The sequence below is a fragment of the Malaya genurostris genome, chromosome 2 (assembly GCF_030247185.1).
Source record: "Malaya genurostris strain Urasoe2022 chromosome 2, Malgen_1.1, whole genome shotgun sequence".
In the NCBI taxonomy this organism is placed as follows: Eukaryota; Metazoa; Arthropoda; class Insecta; order Diptera; family Culicidae; genus Malaya; species Malaya genurostris.
The window spans coordinates 154,479,068-154,506,768 of NC_080571.1; the positions used below are offsets into that span (position 1 = coordinate 154,479,068).

The window sequence follows — 27,701 nt, forward strand, 5'->3', positions numbered from 1 at the left end:
TTTTCCTCAGGAAATACGATGAGTACTTTCCAGGCTTCACTGAGCGAAGAGCCTCGATAGAGCTGAAACTGTCCGATACAATGAAGTAATGGTATGTGGGCAAAGTTTCAATGATCTCAAGGGTATACTGAATTGCAGCTAGTTATGCGACGTAAACTGAAGCTGGATCACTGAGTTTATGGGAGGCGGTTAAATTTTCATTAAATATACCGAAGCCAGTGGACCCGTCAGGATGTGATCCGTCAGTATAAAACATTTTATTACAGTCGACTTCTCTAAATTTGTCATTAGAATATTTCGGATCACTCGAGGGCGTACGGGATCTGGAATTCCACAAATATCTTCTTTCATGGATGTGTCGAAGAACACAGTAGAATTAGAATTATCAAAGAAATTAACACTGAGGATTGCATGATGAAGAATTATTGTTATGTGACATGAAATCAAAGTACAATGTCATAAATCGGGTCTGAGAATAAGGCTCGACTAGCCGTTCAAAGTTATCGATAACCGACGGAATTAAAACACCACATCGAATGAGTTGTCGATATGAGAGATCCCAAAAACGGTTTTTCAACGGTAGAATTACCGCCATCACCTCGAGACTCCTCGTATGAGTCGATTGTATGCAACCTAAGGCTAAACGCAAACAACGATACTGGACTCTCTCCAGCTTGATGAAATGTATTTTCGCGGCGGAACAGAAACAGAAACATCCATACTCCATCACTGATAATATCGTTTTTTGGTATAGCCTTATTAGATCTGTTGGGCGAGCTCCCCACCAAGTTCCGGTTACTGTACGGAGAAAGTTGATTCCTTTTTGGCATTTTCGTTTCAGCCCAGCCGTTAGAGCCCATGTAGACAAAGTGTTCAAGGTAGTGTGTAATGGTCCTTGCAGATCTGTAGACTTGGCTCCTGTAATAAATACCACGCCATCATCTGCAAGTCTCCTAATCGTGCAAGAGTTTTCAAGACATTCATCGATGTCATTAACATGAAAGTTGTAAAGAACGGTGCTGTGGCATTAGCCCTGGGGAAGGCCCATATAGCTAATTCGTGATGTTGTCAAGTCTTCATGTGTAAAAAACATGCACTTTCGTTTCGAGAGCTTGGAATATCGCGGTCGAGTAGGAATTCCAGTCGATGGTTTTCGTGAGATCATATGTCATATCGACTGATGTCGGTGTTTGTGCACCAGTGTATATTGAAACCAAAATCGGCAAGTGAGAGTGGGGATCAGGAATTACCTTCCACTTGCAATCTAATTGTAGTGAGGTCGAGCAAAGGGATAAGTTCAGCGCACTAGGGCGGGCTGGCGGTTTTGGATTGCGTGTCATTTCACCCGTATTTAAAATTGTCATAATGAAGTTGTCGCACAGATCATAAATTAACGAAGAACGGTTATCATCATATAGGTAGCCCCACCTCGTACCATGCGAGTTAAAGTCTCCTAAAACTACCCGGGGGTGGGAAAAAGCTCCATGATGTCTGCAAATCGTCGATGCCCTATCGAGACTCAGGGAGGTATGTAGATAGGAGCTGTACTAAGATCTTAGCCTCTATTTTTGATTTGGCTAGCAACAACTTCAATGCCCGGGATCGAAGGGAGGTTAGTTCGATAAAATGAATAGCAATTTTTGATCTCTAAAAGTACCCCTCCATAGAAGTCTTCTCGATCCAATCGTATAATGTTGAAATTGTGGAAGTTAAAGTTAATATTAAAAGTAAGCCATGTTTCACACAATGAAAATACATTGGCAAATTTGAAGGAATCTAGTTTTGAGATGATACTCCTGCAATTCTACTGGAGTATAGTGATTATACTCTCGATTTCTGTAGGTAGTTCAGCCATCGATAGATACAATCGCTGCAAGAAGGGGCCATTATTCTCTCAACTGTTTTAAAAATGTTCTTACCGTTAGAATACTTTGAAGAGGATCAGTTATATTGAGCCTGTTAATATCCAGTCCACGATATCAAAGAGTTTCAGTAATCCAAAGTTTGTCGGGCTTTCTGGTTGTGTTTTGGGATCACTTGGGTTTTTCGGTGTCCCTGGAAGTGCAGGAAATTCCTGGTTGCATTTTAAAAATCCAGGAGGTATTGGCTTGGGTTCTACGGAATTCTTGTGGTAAAATTTTAATGTTTTATTTTCATTTTGATGTTCACTTCGTAGTATTTTTAGACCTTTGCGAGGAAGGTTAGGAGAGGGTATAATTGGTCTTTTCCTATTTGTTCCTCGCTGAAGAGAAGAAAATCCTACGCCGGGGTCATAAGAAGTATCAGCGTCAGTCGACAAAAGAGCAAACGGATTGTTAAGGGTACGGGGAGTGGCTCGTTTGAGGATTTCCGCGTAAGATCGTTTGGAATGCTCCCTTACGGTTCGCTTGAGCTTTTCCTCGCGTTGTTTGTACTTGGAGCATTCAAAAAGATCATGCGAATTCTCGCCACAGTAAATACACTTTTCGGTCGTTTTCCTGCAGGAGTCAACCCCGTGTCCTTCGCCACATTTACCACACCGTGTTTTGTTACAACAGTATGGTGCCGTATGTATTGTATGGTACATACAACCGGACAGGTAGACGAACCCCTCCCACTAATTTGGAAGAGCAGAACCAGCGAATGTTACACGAAAAGATTCTGATGGGTAGTACTTCCATACTTCTTGTGTCGATTTAGAGTGCAATTACTTGCAATTACTTCCAATATCTTCACTGGTTGTATATCGGCATTCTTGAAGCGGCCAATCCCATCCTTTATTAGATCTTCAACCGTTAAACTATCCTCGCGAGCCACACCGTCGATCTCCACCATCCGAGAAGGTACGTAGACGCGTTACTCCCTCGTGAAGATCTCATTGCTAGCAATATCGTTTGCTTGTTCCAGATCAGTCACTACAACGCGCAGTTTATTTGGGGACACCTTGTCAATGTGTTTTACTGCCGAGTAGTGCTTAGTCAGATCTCGAGCTATATTAAGGACTCTAAGAGATTTAGCTATGGGCCGGAAGTATACCCATGGGCCATCCGATCCGGAAAAAACTACTTCACTGGTATGGTTTGTTGAGCCGATAGATGAGTTCGCTTCGATTGTTTCCCTCGCGTGACCTTGATGAATCAACCACTGCTGGTGCCAATGCTATTGAAACGACAGGTAGAAACGCTGAAGCACACAACTGTCTGCTGCCGGTGTGTATCACTGCCGATCACTTATTAGATTTAAGAAAGATCTCACAACAGAAATGTTTCCTCTAGCCCTTGCTAGGGAAACACCTTCGCACTCGAGATTTTGTAATTAATACCGTCCTGATACGGAGCGAAAAAAACAAGTGTATCGCGGACGACTGCTCGGATACGAATAATTTCGATACATTATTCTACTGATAAATCATCCATTTGCAGTAAAATCTCTTTAGATCTTTGTAAAATGCTTTTGATTCTAAAAAGACCCGAAGGTTACCATTTCTTCAACTTTCAACACAGTGGACAAATATTTAATATATTTAAAATCGGTCGCCTCTCGTTTGGCGAACGGCGCACTACAGCGCTGACATTCCACACCGAGTCGTGGCACCCATGAAGTCGGACGTCGTATGGATTAGTAATGACACTTATTCTGATTGAAAATCAATTTCATAAAATTAATGTATATGGGAAATCCAATTACCTCTTTGCATTCTATGTTGAGATACTAAAAATGGTTAGGAACTAAATGATTTGACCGTAATTGCGGATTATAGCACTATCGTTTATGACTCTGAGAACTGTAGATTTTCATATTTATTTTCTCCGTTGTGTTCATATTTTGATGAATTTTCTGCACTCGGAGCAGAGCGAACAATGAACATAATAGATCAAAAGTTTAAATAAGCGGTTCAAACGGCTACAAAAATACCAACGTATAAAATTTAAAGGTTGACTACTTCATTTCAGATTATCATTTTTCATATTTCGGGCCGATTCAATGTAGTTTTTCTGTTACTCGCACGCAAACGACCAGCAGCTGAATGATTGTTCGCTGTAATGTAATGGATTCATAAAGGCTTTCAGAAGATGGTATTTTCTACGATATTGATATACCGTATGCTGGCGTTATTTGCATTCGTTTCGCACAGTCAAAAGTGCACAACATATCGAATTATTCTAGATTTGCACTAAACTGATGATATTTACCTTTGATGTGCAAAGAAAATAACCCTTATAGTTCTTTAGATAACATTTAGAGCCATTAGAACGGTTGATTTTGTATAATGTTCTTCATTGTTGTCCACTTCTCGTTTTGTTTTACTCCAATGAAAACGACCAGCTGGAAGATGCAATCACTTTTGTTTGAAGCGAAACTCACACTGCGAATGTCGAACAGCGGATATTTTCACACTAGTTGTTGTTTTTCTGCGTTTAGGCTTGAGGGACGGAACCTCATATTCATTGACTGAAGCACCAGTTGAATTAGGCCGGGTGTAGTTCCATTATCTTTACGTAAATGGAGGCCTGCGCACTCGATGTGTCTCCGTTCAAGGATCATCACAGACTGAAACTAGCTAGCGGTTGATTTTGATGTTTCGTGATTGGACCTATTTTTTTACTATTTGAACAATATTTTCGTAATAAACGTGGTATTAACAGCAATCTTAAATCTTTTTCCATTCGTTTCGTGAAAGAATTAGAGAAAATTTAAAAACAGGGGAAAAGTTATTAAGAAAACAAATATGAAGTAATTTCATTACACTTCCGTGTTGTGAAATTTTGAAAATGCACCCAGGTGAGCATAGTAAATAAAGACGTAGTCCTACGTCAAAAGAGTAATACGACAGTAAATTGCAACACCAAATGCTATCATCTGACAGTGAATTGATTGGTCGTAATTTCATTTTTCAACTAGATAACGACCCCAAACACACTGCGCGCTATTATCAAGATTATTTGGAACGAACACAAAAAGATGGTGTGCTTCAGGTTATGAAATGGCCACCTCTCTCCCGATTTGAGCCCCATTGAGCTACTGTGGGATAAATTTGAACGCCGAGTCCGAGATATGAAACCAACAAGCCTTCCTAGACTTTGGAAATGCTTGAAAGAAGCGTGGAACAACCTGAAACGTTTCAAAAATTTGTTGAAAGGATGCCCAAAACCTGCGCTGCAGTCATCAAAGCTAAAGGTGGTAAAGCTTTCAAGAAAATGGTTTGAAGTAATAGTTTTCCATTTTCTATGTTCTCAATTTACTAAATTTCTATAAAATGCACATAAAATGTTTGTACAAAGTTGAATACAAATAACTCATGTGAATAAAGTGACTTGATTATAAGAATAAACAAATAAACTTGAAACATGTTGTTGTTTTTTTTTGTCTATTCAAACTTTTAGCCTGCGCTGTACGAATAAGAATTACCATTGCTTTTCCATCCTCAATCCATGAAGTTATTTGTAAGACACATTTCACTTTCATAACACTAAGCTTAATCAAAATCTTTCGTTTTATGAAATCATGTTGAGTTTGTTGTAGGGTTTTCATGCAATAACGTCACAGTTGGTCAAACACATCGCTTATGGATATTTTGTACTGTCGGAATTACATTTAAAAGCCAACTCCTATGTGAGTTTGTTTGTAATATTTGTAAACATTCAATATCCAGACTGGATAGTATTCAAAGTTAGTCTTCTTTGTTGGTTCATCAAAATGCATTCAAAATGATTTACTGGTTCCAACAAAGTATGTTCGTCTATTTAATTTTCGCATATTTGTATATTTGCCCCAAATACCTTACAAAGGATATTCGGTGATTTGATCTCCGATATTCTGTACATTATGTTCAAATGTGCCTCAGTACTATGTTGAAGCACTATTAAAAGAAAACCTGAAAAAATCGATGAATTTATAAATATATATATTTTTTCATCTTTTTCACATGCTTGTATATAGCTCAAAAATTAAAGCGATGACATGTACATTTTTCTACTCCAAAATATGGGAATCATTACCAGAAACAATGTATTGATGAACAAAATTATATATCCGTTCAAAAAATCTCAAGAAATTTGGTACAAATACAGAGAATTTCTATTATTGGGAAAATTTTGCCGAACAAAATCAAAACAAAACTTTTAAAATATATGACATATATTTTTTATTATTTTAGTTGATAATTTATTATGAACAAAATTTACAAAAAAAAAACTGAAACTTGGATTTCAAGGACAATCTTAAAAATTTTGGTAAATTAAGAATCTCAAGAAATTTGGTACAAATACAGAGAATTTCTATTATTGGGAAAATTTTGCCGAACAAAATCAAAACAAAACTTTTAAAATATATGACATATATTTTATATTATTTTAGTTGAACAAAATTTACAAAAAAAAAACTGAAACTTGGATTTCAAGGACAATCTTAAAAATTTTGGTAAATATACTCTAAACTCTAAAAATAATTATATTTTTGTATTGGACTAAAGATTTAAACAATGTTTATGCACAACCCAAACGCAATTGATAACTACTAAAATTTTGATTTTGTTTGAAGTTTGCTGTATAATCTAAAAAAATAGGGAGAAGATCGTAAATTTTAAAATTTCCGAGTTATATTGCATTGCACAGTGGTCCGGATCCACAATTTAGGGGGACAAAAACATTTGTGGCTTAACCTTATACTTTAGAGCTATGAGTCTTCAAAACAAATGATCAGTGAAGATTAGCCATATTTTGATGTACATGGTATTAGGATGGCTCTTATTATTAAGGTGATCTAAAACTTATTTTCCGGATGTGTTGAGATAGAGAGCTACCTCCTCCTGCTTTGCTGAAGACACCATTGTGGTATTTGCAACGATTTTAGTGTTACAGCTGTTTTCAAAGAGCAACTTAGGGTGTTCCTAAAGAAACAAATATGTTGCTCTAACATTTTTATTTTTCACTTTTCGTATTAGGTATCTTTGAACATCTTTTGGAGTTTGTTATTAGCTACATATGAAAATAAGGTATTTTTGTCTTCTAGAGTGTTAAAACTAATTCAGGTGCATATTCGGGAAGATGGAGTTCACTCACGTTTGTTGTTACTTTATTTTATAATGTTATTTCAGAGATTATCTGACTTTAAAAGCAATCGTTTGAATACCTCCTCCAGATTCACTTAACGATTGAATTTTCCTATACTTGTGTATTGATTAATTTCGACTTTCTTGCGCTTCCTTACCGAACGTCGAGATCATGAGTCATTTTGATTTTTTTTTAAATCGACTCTCTGGGACTTTGAATTTAAAGATTTCCGAAATCGAACGTCGAGATCTAGTGTTATCTCGACGTTTCAGGCAATTCTATTAGATATTTGTAATAGAAAATAAATTTCCGATTTCAGTGCATTTAAAAAAAATGTTATGACACTAGATCTTATCGTTTCTGCCAATTTTAAGATATTTGGAATTGGAAAAAAATTGTCGATTTCGGATATTCCATTGTCGATTGCGGATATTCCAAAATATTCCAAATATTTCATGTAAACCGGTGATTTTTCAAAATAGAAAATTATCAAACTTTTACCATTATCTTTATGTTTCGTCTTAGACTCGTCAGTGCATAGCAGTTTAAGTTGAACTGTTATGCCACCTGCAGTTCAACATAAACCGCCGAGGCCGAAACGTAAACATAATGAAATTGATTATGTACCCTAGCACAAACAAGGTTAATTCCTAAATAACTTCCAATGCACTATGGTGCGAAACGAGAAATTAGCGTGACAAAAATATTTTCACTATTAAATATTAGTTTTTTGTAGTTGGCGTCTTCACAAAAGTTGTTGGCGTTCCTTCTGATGAAAAATGTTACTAGGGAGGTCCTCATTTAGATTGAAATCTGAAATCTAACTAGGAAATTGTAGGAAATTTTATTTTGAGCAACTTTGCTGAAAAAAGCACCTCTCTAGCTTCGCAATTTCGTGAGATTTTTTGTGCTACATTCGTAATCCTACTTTTTCTGAGTTGTAAAACAAGTATATGATAAATTTTCGAGTGGAATTTTCTAATATAAAATTCAAAAACTTTTCGTATTCTATTCATTCCGAAATAGTTCTAAGTTTGTGAAATATAAATTTTAATATTCTGTCGACTAGGATAGCCGAAAATTTAAGATTTATGATTTTGTTCTAAACCTAAACCTAAGCCAAAATCAGTATTTTATCAATAGCGTATAAAAATATAATTGGCTTGTGCATAAAAATTGTTTAAATCTTTTGTCCAATACAAAAACATAATTATTTTTAGAGTTTGGGTATATTTACGAAAATTTTTAAAATTGTCAGTGCAATCCAAGTTTCAGTTTTTTTTTTGTAAATTTTCTTCATAGTAAATTTCCAACTGAAATAATAAAAAATATATGTCATATAATTTAAAAATTTGGTTTTGATTTTGTTTGGCAAAATTTTCTCAATAATAGAAATTCTCTGTATTTGTACCAAATTTCTTGAGATTCTTTGAACGGATATATAATTTTGTTCATCAATACATTGTTTCTGGTAATGATACCAATATTTTGGAGTAGAAAAATGTACATGTCATCGCTTTAATTTTTGAGTTATATACAAACATGTGAAAAAAATTCATAAATTCATCGATTTGTTAAGGTTTTCGTTTGATAGTGCAAGAAATGCAGTTGGGCGAAAATTGTAGCTGGTATCACTAGCAATCGAATGATGTGTAAAAATATATAGGTCAATGCTTTGAAATTCGAGATATTTACGATCATTGTAAAAAGTCTGACCTTTTCTGAGGTCATATGTCTACAGTTTTCATTATAACTTTGGGTAGACAACCCTGTTCTTCGGGTTTTTCAGTGCATTTTATTTCTGGAAGTAGTAACTTTCCAATGGTGAACAAATTTCGAAAATCGGTTGACTAACAACAAAGTTATGACTCGGTGAAGTTGAAGTGTTCAATATTTTCTATGCGACGTTTATGCCAAAGGAAAGAAAATTGGAAAGCAGATAGGGCATATTGGGCGAATCAGTGCAAAGATATCACATAATAATGAGTAAAATGATAACAATGCCATTTTAAGGGGCGGGTAGGGTCTAACACTTTTGAAAAATCATTTATTATTTTCTTATAGTAAAACATTTCAAGAATTTACTGCGAAATTGTCAAACCTGTTGTAATGAAACACTGGAAGTTATGGACCTTTATCTATGGCTATCTCATTTTACGAAGAAGCAAGAGGCGCATAGGTTCAAGATTTCTACTTCGATTAACTTCAAAACTTGACAAAACATTCTTCAGATGTTTCATTATAATAAATTATAAAAGAGAAAATATAATTTTTTGAAAATGTTGGACCCAACGGGCTCCATGGAGTAATTATTTGTTTCCATTGATTTTATATACAAAACCCTTCTTAATCCACCTAGTGGTGTGATAAAGCCTATCTCTTTCTTCAAAGCAGTCTCATGAATTTTTGTATCATTTTATGAAATAATTTCTGACACTAATTTTGGTACATTTTAGACACCAATTAATTCAGATTGAATCGAGTGGTTCACAAAAGCATGCTTCAGTGTTTATGTCACATACTCCGTATTGTATTTTAAATCAAGCATTTGGCATTTATGTTGCCCATTTATATGAGAAGAGTGATGTAATCTAAAAAAACCCTTCTTAGTCCACTTAGTGTAATTTTCATATATCTCGAAAAATAACCATAGGGGGTACATGAAATTTTCGAAATCGAAAAAAAAATTTTGATGCCAAAAGTCTTAGAATTCCATGAAACGTCGAGATTTAGTGTCATCTCGAAAAAAAATTTTTTAATCGACTTTCTGAGACTTGGAAAAAATATCAAAATTCCCAGAAAGTCGATTTTTTTCAAAAAAAAGTTTTTTTGAGATAACACTAAATCTCGACGTTTCATGCAATTTTAAGATTTTTGGCATCAAAAAAGATTTTAAAGATCGAAAATTTTCAAACTTCAAAAGCTGGGCAGCACCCCTTACCCATGTCCGATTTAGCTCAAATTTTGCATGATGACTTTTTTCGAGGTGCTTAAACTTTTGAACGATAGCGCTTTACGAAATTAGAGGTGATCCCAAAAGATTGGCACCCTTATATACATTAGAGCGGTAAAAAACAACGGGTTTTGTCGGTTACGTCACTTATACCATTATATCTCCGGAACCAAAAGGCACAGTCATTTGATATTCGAACTTGATTGAAGGCCCAATAGAAGCTTTCAAACGAGCATAAGTTTGTTAAAATCGGTTCAGCCATCTCCGCGAATCTTGCGCGGTAAAAAATCAACGCGTTTTGTCGGTTACGTCACTTATACCATCATATCTTCAGAACCCAACGTCGCAATCATTTGATCTTCGAACTTGATCAATAGCCTAATAGTAACTTTCAAACGAACCTAAGCTTGTTGAAATCGATTCAGCCATCTCTAAGAAACTTGCGCGGTAAAAAAACGAGTTTTGTCAGTTACGTCACTTATACCATCATATCTCCGGAACCAGAAGTCACAGCCATTTGATCTTCGAACTTGATCAATGGCCTAACAATAACTTTCAAGCATGCATAAGCTTGTTGGAATCGGTTCAGCCATCTCTGGTCGGTTTTTCCAGCAATTCTAATACCTTTCTATAGAGAAAGGCAACACCTTTAAACATCCGTGTCCATCGTCATCCAAAACCTACTGAACCAATTTTTTTCAAATTTTGCGCACACTTTCTTTATATCAAAAACCAGACCCCAACGTTTTCCTTTTCGTTGTTTGTTACTTTGGAAAGGTTTTACAGCTACAAAATGGCGGATTTTTTCGTGAAAAATCGTAGTTTTCACTTTGAACAACCACCAAAAATTTCAAAAAAAATCAAACAAAAACGTTGGGGTCTAGATAAACTTCTACTCTAACTATGCAGATTTGATTTGTTCGCTTCTGATTAGTCTGGGCTGACATACAGTGGACACCGCAAATCATGATTTTTAAGAAGCAAAAATGTTGAGTTGCACTTTAGTTCATTTTTGGTAGGTTTCTACCCAAAATTAGGTAGCGGTTGGTAAGATTGTGCCTTCATTTAATTATAACCGGAAACATAAAAGCAGGCTGCAAAACGTTGGAAATAATAGTAAGCGACAGTCGAAAGATATAGCATGGGGTACGATGACACCAGTGCAGCATTACTCTAGAAAGACAATTGGAATCCCGTCAGGCGCTGGAGAAGATAAGGGGCAATTTATAATCTTAGAAAAACGATCATTGTTGCAAAACGCAAAAGCAGTTTTCTTCACAATCTTTGAGCGAAGAGAAATATCAGTTTGTTTGGAACATTTTCCTAAACAAACTGATGCATGCTGACAGGAAGATTCATCAAGCAGTAGCGGAGGGAACTGCTCTAGCGTTTTTTCAACAATGGTTGTTTTCTTGAGATTGTAACCTTAACGGACGACACTATTTTTTCTCCAATTAAAAAGAAAGATTTTCCTAGGAAGGGAATATGTTAAAGTAGTATTCCTAATACTGTGGCACTGGGCAATGGCTACCTATACAATTGCCGTCTCTTTCATCAAGCACAGTCAGTTGCGAGTCGCACGTGATTCGAACTAGTAACCTAGTGTTTCCTTTGCACCCGGCACAAATTAGTTACATAATATTCTTATAGAATGGGGTGAGGTTGAACATTATTTTGTGCTTCGATACTTTCAACAATTGTATTACCCATTAGAGCTATTCCAGGAGTGAGTAGATGAAAAAGTGACAAAATCATAATCAACCGTCTCCGATTTGAATGAAACTTTGCACATGGCTTCAGTATGGCAAACCATAAATTTTTAACCGATTGAGAGGTCAATCCGACTCACGACTGATATTTAAAAAGGGTGTATGTATTTTTGCATTTCACAAAAATTGCCTTTTTCAAATCGTTGTAACTCGGAAACCGTTAATTGTACAAAAAATGGCGTTCAGGAAGAAGTTGTAGGGAATCGATTGGGCGCTCTAAAAAATATATACACTGAAAATTTTTGTACATTTAACGGTTTCCGAGTTACAACGATTTGAAAAAGGCAATTTTTATGAAATGCAAAAATACATACGCCCTTTTTAAAAATCAGTCGTGAGTCGGATTGACCTCTCAATTGGTTAAAAACTTATGATTTGCCATACTGAAGCCATGTGAAAAGTTTCATCCAAATCGGAGAAGGTCGAGTCTGGTGATCTGGTAAGCATTTCTGGAATTGCTCATTATAAAGAACATACCTCACATTTGAGGCGTTATTTTGAATCGAATGTTGGTTTAACCTTTAAATTGTTGTGTGTTTTGCTTTTGTTTTACTCATTGTTTCTGTAGATCTGCAAAACACTGCAATGCCAGATGAACGGGCTGTCATGACCTATGTATCATCGTACTACCATTGCTTCAGTGGTGCGCAAAAGGTCTGTCTTTTTAACATCTGTTTGTTTTGTTATTAAAATGCTTTTACGGAATTCTATTTGCATGTATATTCAATTAGCACATATATTATGAACAATCTAATCATTATTTATTTTTTTAATAGGCGGAAACTGCTGCAAATCGAATATGCAAGGTTCTTAAGGTTAACCAAGAAAATGAAAGGCTTATGGAAGAGTATGAAAGACTGGCGAGTGATGTAAGTATCACTTATTATCAACGGTTGATTTGTATAAGATTTTTATGTCTCGTATTTCTCAGTTCTGTAAGTATTTTCATGCAAAAAATTTAGCTTGTTCAGAAAAGTAAAACTGTTATTAGATATTTGAACTTGCATTATGTTCATTTTGACGCGAACATGGGTCTAAATGAAGAAAAGAAAAACATCATTTTTGCATTTTTTTTCAGAACTATCGTTAAACAAAATAAACTCAAACTTTTTCATAATACAAAGCATCATTCGAACAACTTTTTAAATTTAATCGTCGTTTAGAATAAACACTAGTAGAGTTTGTACGCCATGTTAATTGGTGGTCGCACGAACCGACTTCGATTATACCGGTCCTCGGGTTCCTGTGCTGGAAGTACATATAATAGTGAACCATTTCGTTTTCGAATGGTATATGACATTCGGCCCTCCTAGGGTCGGTTCAAAAGTCGGTTTTCACAGTGATTGTATAACCTTTCTATATGAGAAAGGTAAAAACATCAGTTTGTTACGAAAACTGTTCCAAATTGATATTTTTTTTTGAATTTTCCTTTAAGTACAGCGAACTGCTTTTGCGTTTTGCAACAATGACCGTTTCTCTAAGATTGTAAATTGCCCCTTAATAGTTTATGACATTGCCAGCACATTCACAACATTGCCTCAAAGCACTTTTGTTACTTGACCCACGGAATTTCAATCTCGATCCTAAATATCAACGAAACCGATTTGTATTCAACGGGAAATTTCACTTAAAAAAACACTCACCTGATGTTATTTATCTTAATGAAAATGGCTTCTTTTGAACAGACAAGGAACAATAGCTGCACTGTGGATACACGAGTCTAAGTACCACTTCAATAGCTATGAAGAGTAACACACCACTATAGAGATGACAAGTAATTTGCTTCATTAATTCAGTCGCTACAATCAATTCACAGCGTTACCCGCTTCGTAAAATTACCCCCTTCTACTCTACTATCAAAGAAATGAATGAAATGAATATTGAAGTTTCAATGTAATGTGCTTCGAATTCAAAAATATACTTTATTTGAAGCTTGAACTGATTTAATTTCACTTAGAGTCAAATACATTTGTTATTTGATTCATAGCAAATAGGTTGTGTATCTATAATCAGGCATTCATGTGCGTAGATTCAATGCTAGATTTTGTAAAATAGTTTTTTTTTGGGTCGAATTTTTGACTGATTATCATGACTATTATTTTTTTTAAAGTAAGCATATTAAAAATTCTTGATATAAATAAAACATTTAAAATTATTTGAAAAAATTTACGCTTATTACTTCTGATAACGTTGGGGTAAACACTATCACTATCTTTTTAACAATCACTTTCCAGGATGTACTGAGCCATCACCGACAGCTCTTCCCGAGACTTTTTCAGGTAGTTACGATTCTTGGGTCCGTGCTCGAAGCGTTCTGACGATTGAATCGGTCAAATTGAGGTGTTGAGAGTTTTGCTCCGTACAAGTCGCCTGGAAAGGATGGAGTTTTCCCAGTGTTACTGCAGAAAGGGTATGAACATTTCAAACATGTTTTGTAGAAAATACTTACTTTTAGTCTTGCGACAGGATATATTCCAAGAGCTTGGCAGGAAATAATTGTCAAATTTATTCCCAAAGGCGGTCGCGACAATCATGAGGAAACGAAGAGTTTCAGGCCTATCAGTCTTAGCTCATTTTTTCGTAAAACACTGGAACGCATAGTGGATCACTATATCAGGAATGTTAGTTTGGGTGTGCATTCGCAGCATGCTTACCAGCGCATGGAATGCAGCATGCTTACCAGCGTGGAAAGTCCACTACAACCCTGTTACATGATGTTGTGTACAACATTGAAAAAGCTTTCTCACAAACGCAATCTTGCTTAGGAATTTTCTGAGATATTGAAGGTGCCTTTGATAACGTGTCTTTCGATTCAATTCTGGAAGCAGCTCGTGATCATGGTATATTTTCAAGTATCACAAATTGGATACACGCAATGCTTTGCAATCGACTTTTTTGTTCATGCTTCGGCAAGCAGAGATTAGAAAGCTGAGTGTCCGTGGGTGTCCTCAAGGTGGTGTACTATCCCCACTTTTATGGTACCTAGTCGCTGATGGTTTGTTAAGGAAACTTAATAACCTTGGATTTCCGACTTATGGTTTTGTCGACGATTATCATATATTGATGACCGGTATAAGCATAAACATTCTCTTTGATTTAATGCAGCAAGCCCTGCGATCTGTTGAACAATGGTGTTGTCAGGTTGGATTATCTGTAAATCCGGGCAAAACATCAATGGTGCTTTTCACTCATCGTAGGATAATCACAGGAGCTCGTCCGTTGCAGTTCTTTGGTTCAGAGGTAACTGTGGTCGAACAAGTTAAATACGTCGGGGTTATTCTTGACTCAAAACTGAATTGGTCTGCTCACATTGACTTCAGAATTAAAAGAGCTTGCATGGCTTTCGGCCAATGCAGACGAGCTTTTGGAAAATCATGGGGACTCAAACCCAGATATATTCATTGGATCTACACAACTATTGTTAGACCAATTTTAGCATATGGATGTCTTGTATGGTGGCAGAAAGGAGAAGTCGCGACAGTTCAGTCAAAGCTAAATCATCTCCAAAGGATGGTCCTAATGGCGATGACAGGAGCATTCACGACAACTCCTACTGCTGGTCTAGAGGCGCTACTGTGTATTAAACCACTACATGTGTTCCTAAAACAAGAAGCATTATCTTGTGCTTATATATATATATATATATATATATATATATATATATATATATATATATATATATATATATATATATATATATATATATATATATATATATATATATAACGAGCAAATCGATTGAATTGAAGATTGCATCGATTTTGTCGGAATTTACATATAATATTAAGCGACATTACATCTAATGGTTCTATATTTGTGAGTCTATGTTACTCGTTTGTACTAATCCAGGCAGGACGCTTCAGAATATTATTCTGAATCTCTTGAAGCGTTTTCTTCCTGGTGAAACAATAACTTGACCAAATTGGTACTGCATAAAGCATGGCTGGTCGGACAATTTGTTTATAAATTAATAATTTGTTCTTTAGGCAGAATTTCTGTTAATAATAGGATATAAACATTTAATATATTTATTTTACTTTGCCTGGATTCCTTCAATGTGATCCTTGAAAGTGAGATTTTTGGCATACGTTAAACCTAAATATTTTGATTGATCAGATCGTGTCAATTAAAAGCCATTCAATTTGATAATGTGATTATTGTTAGGTTTAAGAAAAGAAGCTCTTGGCTTATGAGGAAAGATAATTAATTGCGTTTTTGCTGCATTTGATTTAATTTTCCATTTTGACATATGACTGAAAATCTTTAAGCTTCTTTGTAGGCGACTGCAGATCAATCTTATATTTCTACCTGTGTCGTCACAGAATAGCGATTTCTGAATACCAACGGGTAGATTTGAAAGATCAGAAGTGAAAATTTTATACAAGATTGGAGCTACGCTCGAACCCTGCGGAACACCTGCTCGTACGAGTAGCAATTCAGATTTACAATTCTGATAGCTAACCTGAAGAGTACCCAATCGTTGCATCAGCTCTAGCCAACTCATCAGTCCATTCATTTCCAGTAATACCAGAAGTAAACAGCATTTGTAATGCTGAGGTCTTCAATTTGAGTTCGACATGCGATCACTAGATTCGACCGTGAATCATTCGAACTGAGTGCTTTTAAGGCTGCCTGACTGTCGGAACAAAAATAAATTCGTTTACTGCAGATTCTCTGCTGAAGTGCCGATTTCTGCTTGGAACACAGTACTGTATCTATTAAGTGAATGAGACTGCTCTAGCCTCATTTCACGACAGTAGACACCAGCACGACCATTCAACAGAGAACCGTCCGCATAACAAACTATGTGTTCATCAAGTTGTCGTTCCAAACACCATTCCTCACGAAGAGGATAGCTCACATTGAATGTTTTGAAAGGAAAACTGCATGTGAGAGTTAGGTCACTAGGAGCGAGTAAATACTCATCCCACATAACCATTTGAGACCACATGCGAGTGTGGCTAGTAGCATAATCTAAAGGGTTACTGTTCCAAAACCCTGTAACCATAAGACGGTATGCACAAGATAATACTTCTTGTTTTAGGAACACAGTAGTGCCTCTAGAGCAGCAGTAGGAGTTGTCGTGAATGCTCCTGTCATCGCCATTAGGACCATCATTTGGGAATGATTTAGCTTTGACTGAACTGTCGCGACTTCTCCTTCCTGCCACCATACAATACATCCATACGCTAAAATTGGCCTAACAATTGTCGTGTAGATCCAATAAATGTATCTGGGTTTGAGTCCATGATTTTCCAAAAGCTCGTCTGCATTGGCCCAAAGCCATGCAAGCTCTTTTAATCTTGAAGTCAATGTGAGCAAACCAATTCAGTTTTGAATCAAGAATATATATATATATATATATATATATATATATATATATATATATATATATATATATATATATATATATATATATATATATATATATATATATATATATATATATATATATATATATATATATATATATATATAAATATATATATATATATATATATATATATATATATATATATATATATATATATATATATATATATATATATATAAATATATATATATATATATATATATATATATATATATATATATATATATATATATATATATATATATATATATATATATATATATATATATATATATATATATATATATATATATATATATATATATATATATATATATATATATATATATATATATATATATATATATATATATATATTACGAAATATCGGATCCGGAACAGCAACGCCAACAGTGAAGAACCCATAGTTCAACATAGGGACAGCCGAGAGTCCGCCGACCAACGCAGCAAGGAAAATGCTGACACGGGGTAAACCCGACATAGCAACCGTTCCAGCCGCCAACCACACGACATCGAAGACAACGTGGCCGACCGACGATATCGAACTTTGCTGAATTGTCAAATCCAAATTGACAAAGGTTTAGCGATAGGAAGTTTTAGTCAGTCTTGAGTGAGATATGTAAGCGAATCCATGTAACCGAAAATTAACGTTTCTCGCAACACTGTTCGTGAGTCTGACGCGCTTTTATTAGAGAATTTTTAACCGTTTTTTCGGCTGCAAAATCAAATTTTTTCGTTATTATTGTTAGCTGTTCTGAGACTCTAATTAATTAAGATCGGCTTTCGACTGGAGTTGAATTCGGTTGGTGCCCTACGAGTGCTTAATAGTGAAGGCTAATTTCTTTGTATCGCGACATATTACACTTCACTCCTTGTTTTTTTTTTTTTTGTGCCCTATTGCTCAGCTTGCTCCCGCACTTTATCACTAATAAACACGTGCGAAGCAAAAAAGGAAAAAAAATGTGCGGAGAGTGTCACTTGCTAATCAACGATCTGGAGCCGGTGCGTTGTGGCTTTTGTGATGATTTCTTCCACATTAGTCAACAGTGCTGCGGTTTTAACAATCGCTCGAACAGGGATCTGTTCACTCAGAATAAAGCGATTTTTGTTTGCTCAAAATGCAGAGTTGAGTTGAATGGTCGCAGCGTTTCTGTTTACATTAAAGACACTTTGAATGATCAGGAGCTCCAACCTTCCAATTTGGCCAATCTATCTGTTCAGGTTCGTCAACTATTTGATCTGGTCCAATCGCTAAGCAAACAAGTCGAACATTTAGTGTCTGAGCGTTCGACTTCTGATCCCTCTATCGGTAATAATTGGCCAAAATTAGGAGTGAAGCGACGCCGTGGAAACAACGGTCGCCCTGTGCAAGTGACCGCAGATCGTGGAACTAAGTCTATCGACTTGAGTGATTTATCTGTTCCGTTCATCGTTACTCCACCCGCGCCACAGAAATTTTGGATTTACTTATCGGGATTCCAGCCCTTGGTTACTCCCGATGATATACAAAAAATCATCTCTCGTTGTCTGGATGTGTCCGATGCTGTTGATGTGGTACGGCTGGTTCCGAAAGAAGCAGATGTCTCTAAAATGTCATTCATCTCGTTCAAAATTGGACTTGACCCTGCGTTAAAAGAAAAATCACTGGATGCATCTACCTGGCCTAGTGGAATTTTGTTCCGCGAATTCGTCGATCAACGAAGAATGCGTGCTTCTGAACGAGTTACACCTAGCATCCCTTTAGTCACCAATTCAGAGATGTTTTAGTCAACCCATTCTCATCACACGCTCCGGGACACCCTGTAACAAGCATTGAGGAAGTCCCCCTACCACCCGGCCCAGTCGTGCTCTCCGCTGACATCCAACATCGTCATCGTCCCGGTCCTGTGGTTGGTGATGGTAGTGGGGACTTTCGACTTGCTACTCCAGGCGAGTATTTTGTTTGTTCTAATCCTGCTGTTCCTGATACTCAAATGCATTTTAGCCATCCACCCTGCTCTACTTCATCGTCTGAGTGCATCAGCATCTATTACCAAAACGTGCGTGGATTACGGACAAAAATAGATGGATTCTTTTTGTCTGTAATGGAAGCAGTACATGACGTCATCGTTCTGACAGAGACCTGGCTCGACGATCAAATTTTCTCCACTCAACTTTTCGGACATCAGTATACCGTTTTTCGTACCGATCGGTCCCCGGCTAACAGTCATAAAACTCGCGGAGGTGGTGTCTTGATAGCTGTGTCTAAAAAGATGAATTGTTACATCGATCCCTCACCGATTTCTGACACCATTGAACAGCTTTGGATTGTCGTTAAGCTGCCACAAGTTGCTATCAGTATTGGTGTGATTTACCTGCCACCAGATCGGAAAAACGATTTTATGAGCATATGTTCACATGTAGACTCATTGAGCTCGATTTCATCACGTTTCGATCCTCACACTCCTGCACTTCTTTTTGGCGACTACAACCAATCCGGTATTCAGTGGCATTTCTCAGAGAAAGGCTTACCGTACATTGATCTATTGCATTCGCATATGTCAACCGCCAGCAGCGCTCTTTTTGACGGGTTTAATCTAAACGGGTTCAACCAAATCAACGATCTGCTGAATCGGAATGCTCGCCTGTTGGATCTTGTTCTCGCCAATGATATTGCCACACCAATCACCACCGTTTCATCGCCGATTGAACCTCTTACAGACCTCGACGCTGATCATCCCGCCATTGAAGTTTCTCTCAGAATACTGACACCAGTCGTCTTTGAAGAGTCTGCTGTACTGCATTACCCAGATTTTCGACGAGCAGATTACAACGTTTTGAACGATTTACTCTCTCACACAAATTGGCGCGCTCTTGATGCAATTTCCGATGTTAACGATGCTGTAGAGTATTTCAGCGAAGCAGTTGAGTTCGCTATTTCCTGTGCTGTTCCCCCTAAACGACCTACACAGAAGCCACCTTGGTCTAATAGTCGGTTACGTGCATTCAAGCGTGCTCGATCTGCTGCTCTTCGAAAATACTGCAACTCCCGTTCTGCTTACTTTAAACGCCAGCTAAATTTTCACAGTAATAGATACCGCCACTACAATCGCTTTCTCTATACTCGATATGTAAGACGAACCGAGGAGAACCTTCGCCGAAATCCAAAACGTTTTTGGTCGTTTGTTAACTCGAAACGAAACGAAACCGGCTTACCGCGCTCTATGTTCTTAGAACAGGAAACAGCCAGCAATGATAATGAGAAATGCATTTTGTTTGCGCAACACTTCGAACATGTTTTCCACGATCATTGCGCCACATCGAGACAGATAGAAGAATCCACAGTTGGTATGCCACGTGACGTGTTTAATTTCGACATACCTCACATCACAGATGACATGGTTACAGCTGCCTTACTTCGACTACAGTTATCGTTTGCTGTCGGTCCGGATGGAATCCCATCTTGTGTGCTAAAACGTTGTTCTGATGCCCTAATCCGTCCGTTAGCAATACTATTTAATCTCTCGGTTCAGCGAAGTGAGTTTCCCTTGCGTTGGAAGTCATCCCATATGTTTCCGGTCCACAAAAAAGACGACAAGCGTAATGTTGCTAACTATCGAGGAATAACGTCATTGTGTGCTTGCTCCAAGCTGTTTGAAATCATCGTGAACGACATTTTGTTTTCGTGTTGCAAAAATTATATAGATTCTCAACAACATGGCTTCTTTCCAAAACGGTCGGTTTCGACAAATCTCATGCAGTTCACTTCAAACTGTTTACGGAATTTGGACTGCGGGTTGCAGATTGATGCGGCTTACATCGATCTTAAGGCGGCATTCGATCGGGTAGATCATGGAATCCTTCTAAAGAAATTGGAGTTACTTGGCGTTTCTACTCGTGCAGTTTGTTGGTTCAGATCCTATTTATCGCAACGCTGTGTGCGAGTTTTAATTGGCTCGGCTATGTCGGATGAGTTTTCGAACCTTTCTGGAGTTCCACAAGGTAGCATACTCGGCCCGCTGCTGTTCTCGATCTACATAAACGATGTGTCTCTGCTTTTGCCACTGGATTGTCGATTATTTTACGCAGACGATACAAAAATTTTTCAAATCATCAAGTGCCTTTCGGACTGCATCGAATTACAAAAAATGCTGAATGTATTCCAAAATTGGTGCTCTAGAAACCTTTTGGACTTAAGCGTTGAAAAATGCAGGATTATTTCCTTCCACCGTAAAAAAGTTCCAGTTGCTTTCGATTACAAAATCTCAGGATGCTCCCTCGCCCGAACAGAGCACATTAAAGATCTTGGAGTGATTCTGGATCGTGAAGTTACTTTCAAGTTACACTATGACAACATCATTCGTAAAGCAAACCGACAACTGGGCTTCATCTTTAAGATTTCGTCCGAGTTCCGTGATCGTTTATGTTTGAGATCCCTATATTGCTCGCTGGTTCGGTCATTGCTCGAATCTAATGCGATTGTATGGTGCCCGTTCCACTCTAATTGGATTACCAGGATTGAGGCAATTCAACGAAAATTCGTGAGATACGCATTGCGGTTTTTACCTTGGTCTGATCCAACGCAGCTACCGTCATACGAGGACCGTTGCCGTTTACTAAATCTTGAACCTTTGGAATTGAGAAGAGCATATGCTCAAGCATCATTTGCTGCGAAACTGCTTTTGGGTAGTGTAGACTGCCCTGCTTTACTCGAGCGACTAAATTTGTATACTCCTGAGAGGCCTCTTCGACAACGACCTTTTCTGCTATTGGAAACTCGTAACACACTATATGGTCAATATGATCTGAATGGTCCGTTTGCCTACGATTCAATGAATTTGCCGAATATTTTAATTTCAACGTGTCGTCTAATGTTTTTTATCTTAGATTACTTGACCGTTTTCGTGTTGTCTACCGTAATAATGTACTTTAAGTTTTACTTTTACATTAAAATTTTTTATTCATTAAGACATACATTGTCAGATGAACTATAAAATAAACAAATAAACAATAAACAATAAGTGAAATAAAGTTTTTTTTTATTCAAACCGCGATAGTACACGGCATAATTGGCGCAGTCAGTAAGCCAAGTGGTAAAAACGAAACAAAAAGTGTTAATGAAGTGAATATTCAAGAACATCTTGAACCTGGAACCATCCCATAATCGCAACACACTCAAAGAGCAGACTCCCTGATGGAAAGAATCATCTTGTAAGTAACCTTCACCTTATTATTAGTAGTAGTAGGCAAATAGTGAGGGTATATCATTAGTAGCTGAATTCCGTGTGACTAGAAGTTTAAAATTCACAAAATAAACTGCAGAACATATCACTGGCAATTAAAGACCGTGATATTCAAAAATTTAAAAATTCCAAAAACTAGTGCAAGGTTCGACGCAAACAGAATTATGGTGGAACCAATTGACACGCAAGAGCTGGTCAAACAAGTCAAGCGACTGACCGAAAACCAAGCTCAACTAATCCAAACGATAAGTTCTTTAAAGAGCAAAGAGAATGACCCATTCTTTAGCTACACTACAGCTGACCCGATCAGGAATATTCCAAATTTTAGCGGTAACAGGAAGGAAGTCTTAGCCTGGGTGCAAGACACCGAACAAACGCTACAACTTTTCGAACAATACAAAAATGATATATGTTATGGGCAAATAGTACGCAGTGTAAAAAATAAAATCACGGGAGAAACAAGATAAATCTTGATAGCTTCCGGTAACCACACAACGTGGGAGGAAGTTAAAGAAGCGCTGCTTACTGCGTACGGTGACCGTCGCGATATAACAAGTTATATCCAGTCACTCTTTTATGTCAAGCAGGGCAAGAAAAATTTGTCTGAACACTATAATAAAATCCGAGCAATAGATACTGCTATTAAATCAGCAGCCGCCAATATGGATGACTACAAATCATCCACAAAAGCAATCAATTCTTTCATAAACCTCATAACACTAACACGGTTCATTGACGGATTGAACGAAGAAACATCAATGCACGTGAGAAGTTGCAGACCTGAAACATAAGAACATGCTTTCGAAATTACGCAACAGTACTCTAATGCGGAATATAGATTTAGACTCGACAAAAAAGCACATAATCCGACACCTTATTCCGCTCAACAGAATAGCGGACAAAATAAATACACAAAACTAAATGCAGGGAATTCTAACCCACGTCAGCACGATAAGACCCCATCAGGTAAATTTGGAAATAAATTCTAATGCGCTCGAACTAGCGAAGGACTATTACGAAATTGAGAAAATCCCCTAAAACATACGACGACCAAGTACGAAATAAGGGACGAACACCTAAACGAAATAGAAAAGATTGCTATGAAAGAAGCAATTGATAAAACAAGAAAGTTTTGTACTGCAACGACGACAACCTCACTTTTACCCACAAAATATAACACAAAATTAGAACCACCGACAACATACCGATCCAAACCAAACCCTACAGATACCCCAAATCTTTTGAAGAGATATTGAGACATTAAGTGCATAAACTTTTGAAAGATGGTATTGTAAGAGAATCTATCTCTCCATATACGTCACCAGTTTGGGTTGTACCCAAGAAAGCAGACTCTTCAGGACAAAAAAAATTTCGGCTGATAATAGACTATCGTAAACTGAACGAAAAAACAATCAGTGATAGATATCCTATATCGGAGATTACCGATATATTAGATAAGCTGGGAAGAACAAATTATTTTTCTACTATAGATCTCGCATCAGGCTTTCACCAAATTCAGCTCGATGACGAAGACATTGAGAAAACAGCATTTTCAGTAAACTCTGGTAAATACGAGTTTACGCGTATGCCATTCGGGTTGAAAAACGCCCCTGCGACTTTTCAACGCGTAATGGACTGCATATTGAGAGAAGAAATTGGGAAATGTTGTCTGGTATATATGGACGACATCATCGTATTTTCACCCTTTCTAGAACAACATAAAATCGACCTGGACAAAATTTTGAGAAAATTAAAAGATGCTAATCTAAAAATACAGCTTGATAAATACGAATTTTTCCGCAAAGAGGTCCAATTTCTAGGACATACAGTTTCAAAAGATGGCGTAAGACCAAATCAGGACAAAATCGAGACAATTAAAAATTGGCCACTACCGAAAACAAAAAAAGAAGTGAGACAATTTCTCGGAATTTTGGGATATTATAGGAGATTTATTAAAGACTTTGCTAAACTGGTAAAACCGCTTACTACCTTACTACGTAAAGACCAGGATTTTATCATTGGGCCAGAAACAGAACTCTGCTTCGAAAAATGTAAGCAAATCTTAATGAGGGACCCAGTGTTGATTCATCCGGACTTCTCTAAAGAATTTAACTTAACTACGGACGCTAGTGACTTTGCGATAGAAGCCGTATTTTCTCAAGGACCTATCGGAAAAGATCGTCCAGTAGCTTATGCTTCAAGAACTCTAAACAGGTCAGAAGAAAACTATTCAACAACTGAAAAAGAGTTCCTGGCAATGTATTGGACCATTAAACATTTCGAACACTATCTCTAGGGGATGAAATTCAAACTAATTACAGATCACCAACAGCTAATCTACCCTCTTTCAAACACGAACAAACGCATTTTTAGCGGTAAACTAGAACTTGAAGGATACGACTACGAGTTAATTTATAAACCAGGCAAAAACAATGTCGTCGCTGATGCACTTTCAAGAATAAAGACAAACGAGATTAACGCGAACCCACAAAACGAGACCAGTAATGAAGAAACAGAGAGCGAAGCAACAACTATACATTCCGCCGACTCTAGTGATGATTACTACATTTGGTGTACAGAAAAACCAATTAATACATTCAAGACACAACTCATCCTGAAAATTTCAAACATTGATTCCGAAGTGTCAGAACAAATATTTCCAAATCGTCGACGTATCACAATCCTCAAACCAAATTACACCGAAATAGATATAGTACAAATATTCAAAAGATATCTCAACCCCAGACTAATAAATTGCTTACGCGTACCCATAGGATTGAGACAACTGGTTCAGGAAACTTACAAAAAATATTCGAATCTAATCGCATCTACAAAGTTCTCATTCAGAAATTTTACTGAAGGACGTCAGGCTGGAAGCAGAGCCGGATATACTAGTAAGAGTTACACACCAATACGCACATCGGGGCATAAAAGAAAACAAAGCCCAAATCCTACAAAGGCATTACTTTCCCCAACTCGATGGAAAGGTTAGAGCCCTAATAGATAGTTGCGGCGTTTGCAAGAAAAGCAAATACGATAGAAACCCGCCACAATTAATACAGAAAAGCATTTTTGTTTCCTTTTCAAAATTCGCTAACATAATTCCTTTAGAAACTAGAACAATAGTTGCTTAAAAAGAGCACTTAGTGAACATATCAGAATATTTGGCAGACCACTAACTATCGTCAGCGATCAGGATCCAGCATGCATATCCATAGACTTTACAGGGTTTCTGAATGACCTTGGCATTTCCATCCACCATGCCAGTAACTCTCAATCAAACGGAATAATCGAGAGATTTCATTCTACAATAATTGAGTTATATCGAACATTAAAGCATAAATTTCCAAACAGACCAATTATTGAAGTAATGAATCTTTTAACCGACATTTACAATAACACAATACATTCAGCTACAAAACCGGAAGCCTAGAGAATTCATCTTCATAGTTTCAAACTCCGCGAACGCAGAAGAATTACAAGAGGCAGCAGACAATATTCAATCGGCAGTCAAAACGCAACTACAACTAAACAAACAAAGACATGAAAAGAAACACGAAAATAAGCAAACACCACTCGAACTTAAACCTGACGAAACAAAATACGTTAGAATATCAAAAAATCGATCTAGGCAACATCGAACTAAACATCAACCATATTGAGAAAATAACCCTATCCCCCAAAACTAGAGATCACTTACACGAAACACTATCAAGAAAAATTAAAATTGCTAGAGAAAAACTTAAAAGCCTTAAGCCACAGACAGAAACGCGGATTATCATCATCATCTAACAGCTCTTGGCCTGGGGTGTCCTTTGCTGTATCAAGCATACGTCTCCATATCACTCGGTCCATGGCTGCTCGTCGCCAGCCACTCAGGGCACGGATGCTTCTGAGATCACCCTCCACTTGATCGATCCACCTAGCTCGCTGCGCTCCTCTTCTTCTTGTACCAGTCGGATTAGATTCAAGAACCATTTTCACTGGGCTGTCGTCCAACATCCTTATGACATGCCCAGCCCATCGTAGACGTCCGATTTTAGCTGTCCGTACGATAGGTGGTTCTCCTAGCAGCTGTTGCAATTCGTGATTCATACGCCGTCTCCACGTTCCGTCTTCCATCTGCACTCCGCCATAGATGGTCCTCAGTACCTTTCTTTCGAAAACACTGAGGGCGCTTTGGTCCTCTGCCAACATAGTCCAGGTCTCGTGGCCATAGAGAACAACCGGTCTAATTAGCGTTCTGTAGATGGTCAATTTCATGCGGTGGTGTACTTTTCTCGATCAGAGGGTTTTTCTGAGTCCAAAGTACGCACGATTCCCTGCCAAAATACGTCTATGAATTTCTCTGCTGGTGTCATTATCGGCGGTCACCAGTGAGCCCAAATACACGAACTCGTCAACCATCTCGATATCGTCACCGTCTATCAATATTCGTGGTGGGAGGCGTAGTGTTTCTTCTCTGGAGCCTCTTCCTCTCATGTATTTTGTTTTCGACGCATTTATGGCCAGTCCGATACGCCTAGCTTCAGCTTTCAGTCCGATGTAGGTTTCCGTCATCTTCTCAAGGTTACGTGTCACAATATCAATATCGTCAGCGAAGCCAAAAAGTTGTACGGACTTTCGGAAGACCGTGCCACTCGTGTCGATCCTCGCTCTTCGAATCACACCTTCCAGGGCAATATTAAACAAGATACATGAAAGTCCATCACCTTGACGTAGCCCTCTCCGAGATTCGAAGGGACTCGAGAGCGTCCCAGATACTCGGACGTAGCACGTCACTCTATCCATCGTTGCTTTGACCAATCGCGTCAGTTTATCCGGGAAACCGTATTCGTGCATTATCTGCCATAGCTGTTCTCCTCGTACCTCGTACCTAAAACGGTTGTAGCAGTGCTACTCACGGCGGACCTTATGTTCCTTCAGCCGTTTTCAAGATTCGCCGCGCCAAGCAGCTCTTCCGTTGGTAGCACTAACTCCAGTTGTTGCGCGTATTCCTCTGCAGTACGAATGCTACGTAGCTGCTTGAGATTGAGTCCCGGCGTTCCTGTGCGACGAGTATTGTGCACCGTGGATAGTTTTGAGCGCATACAAACCGCGACAAGGTAGTGGTCTGAATCAATGTTGGCACTACGGTAAGTGCGGACATTGATGACGTCGGAGAAGAATCGCCCGTCGATGAGAACGTGGTCGATTTGATTTTCCGTATGTTGATCAGGTGATCTCCAGGTGGCTTTGTGAATATCTTTGCGGGGGAAGAAGGTGCTTCGAACTACCATTCCTCGGGAGGCTGCAAAGTTTACGCATCGTTAACCGTTGTCGTTTGTTACCGCGTGCAGGCTCTCCAGCCCG

General features: G+C 37.7%; 1 protein-coding gene across 2 annotated transcripts in view; it reads left to right on the forward strand.

Annotated features, from left to right (window-relative positions):
• LOC131429596 (alpha-actinin, sarcomeric) overlaps positions 1-27,701 on the forward strand; it is a 288,179-nt gene that overhangs the window by 145,548 nt on the left and 114,930 nt on the right. The window contains exons 6-7 of one of the 2 annotated variants that reach the window (XM_058593823.1): positions 12,322-12,407; positions 12,530-12,622. In XM_058593823.1, coding sequence (XP_058449806.1) covers positions 12,322-12,407; positions 12,530-12,622 — 179 coding nt within the window. The remainder of the gene's footprint in view (positions 1-12,321; positions 12,408-12,529; positions 12,623-27,701) is intronic. The other variant, XM_058593822.1, reaches the window with a different exon arrangement.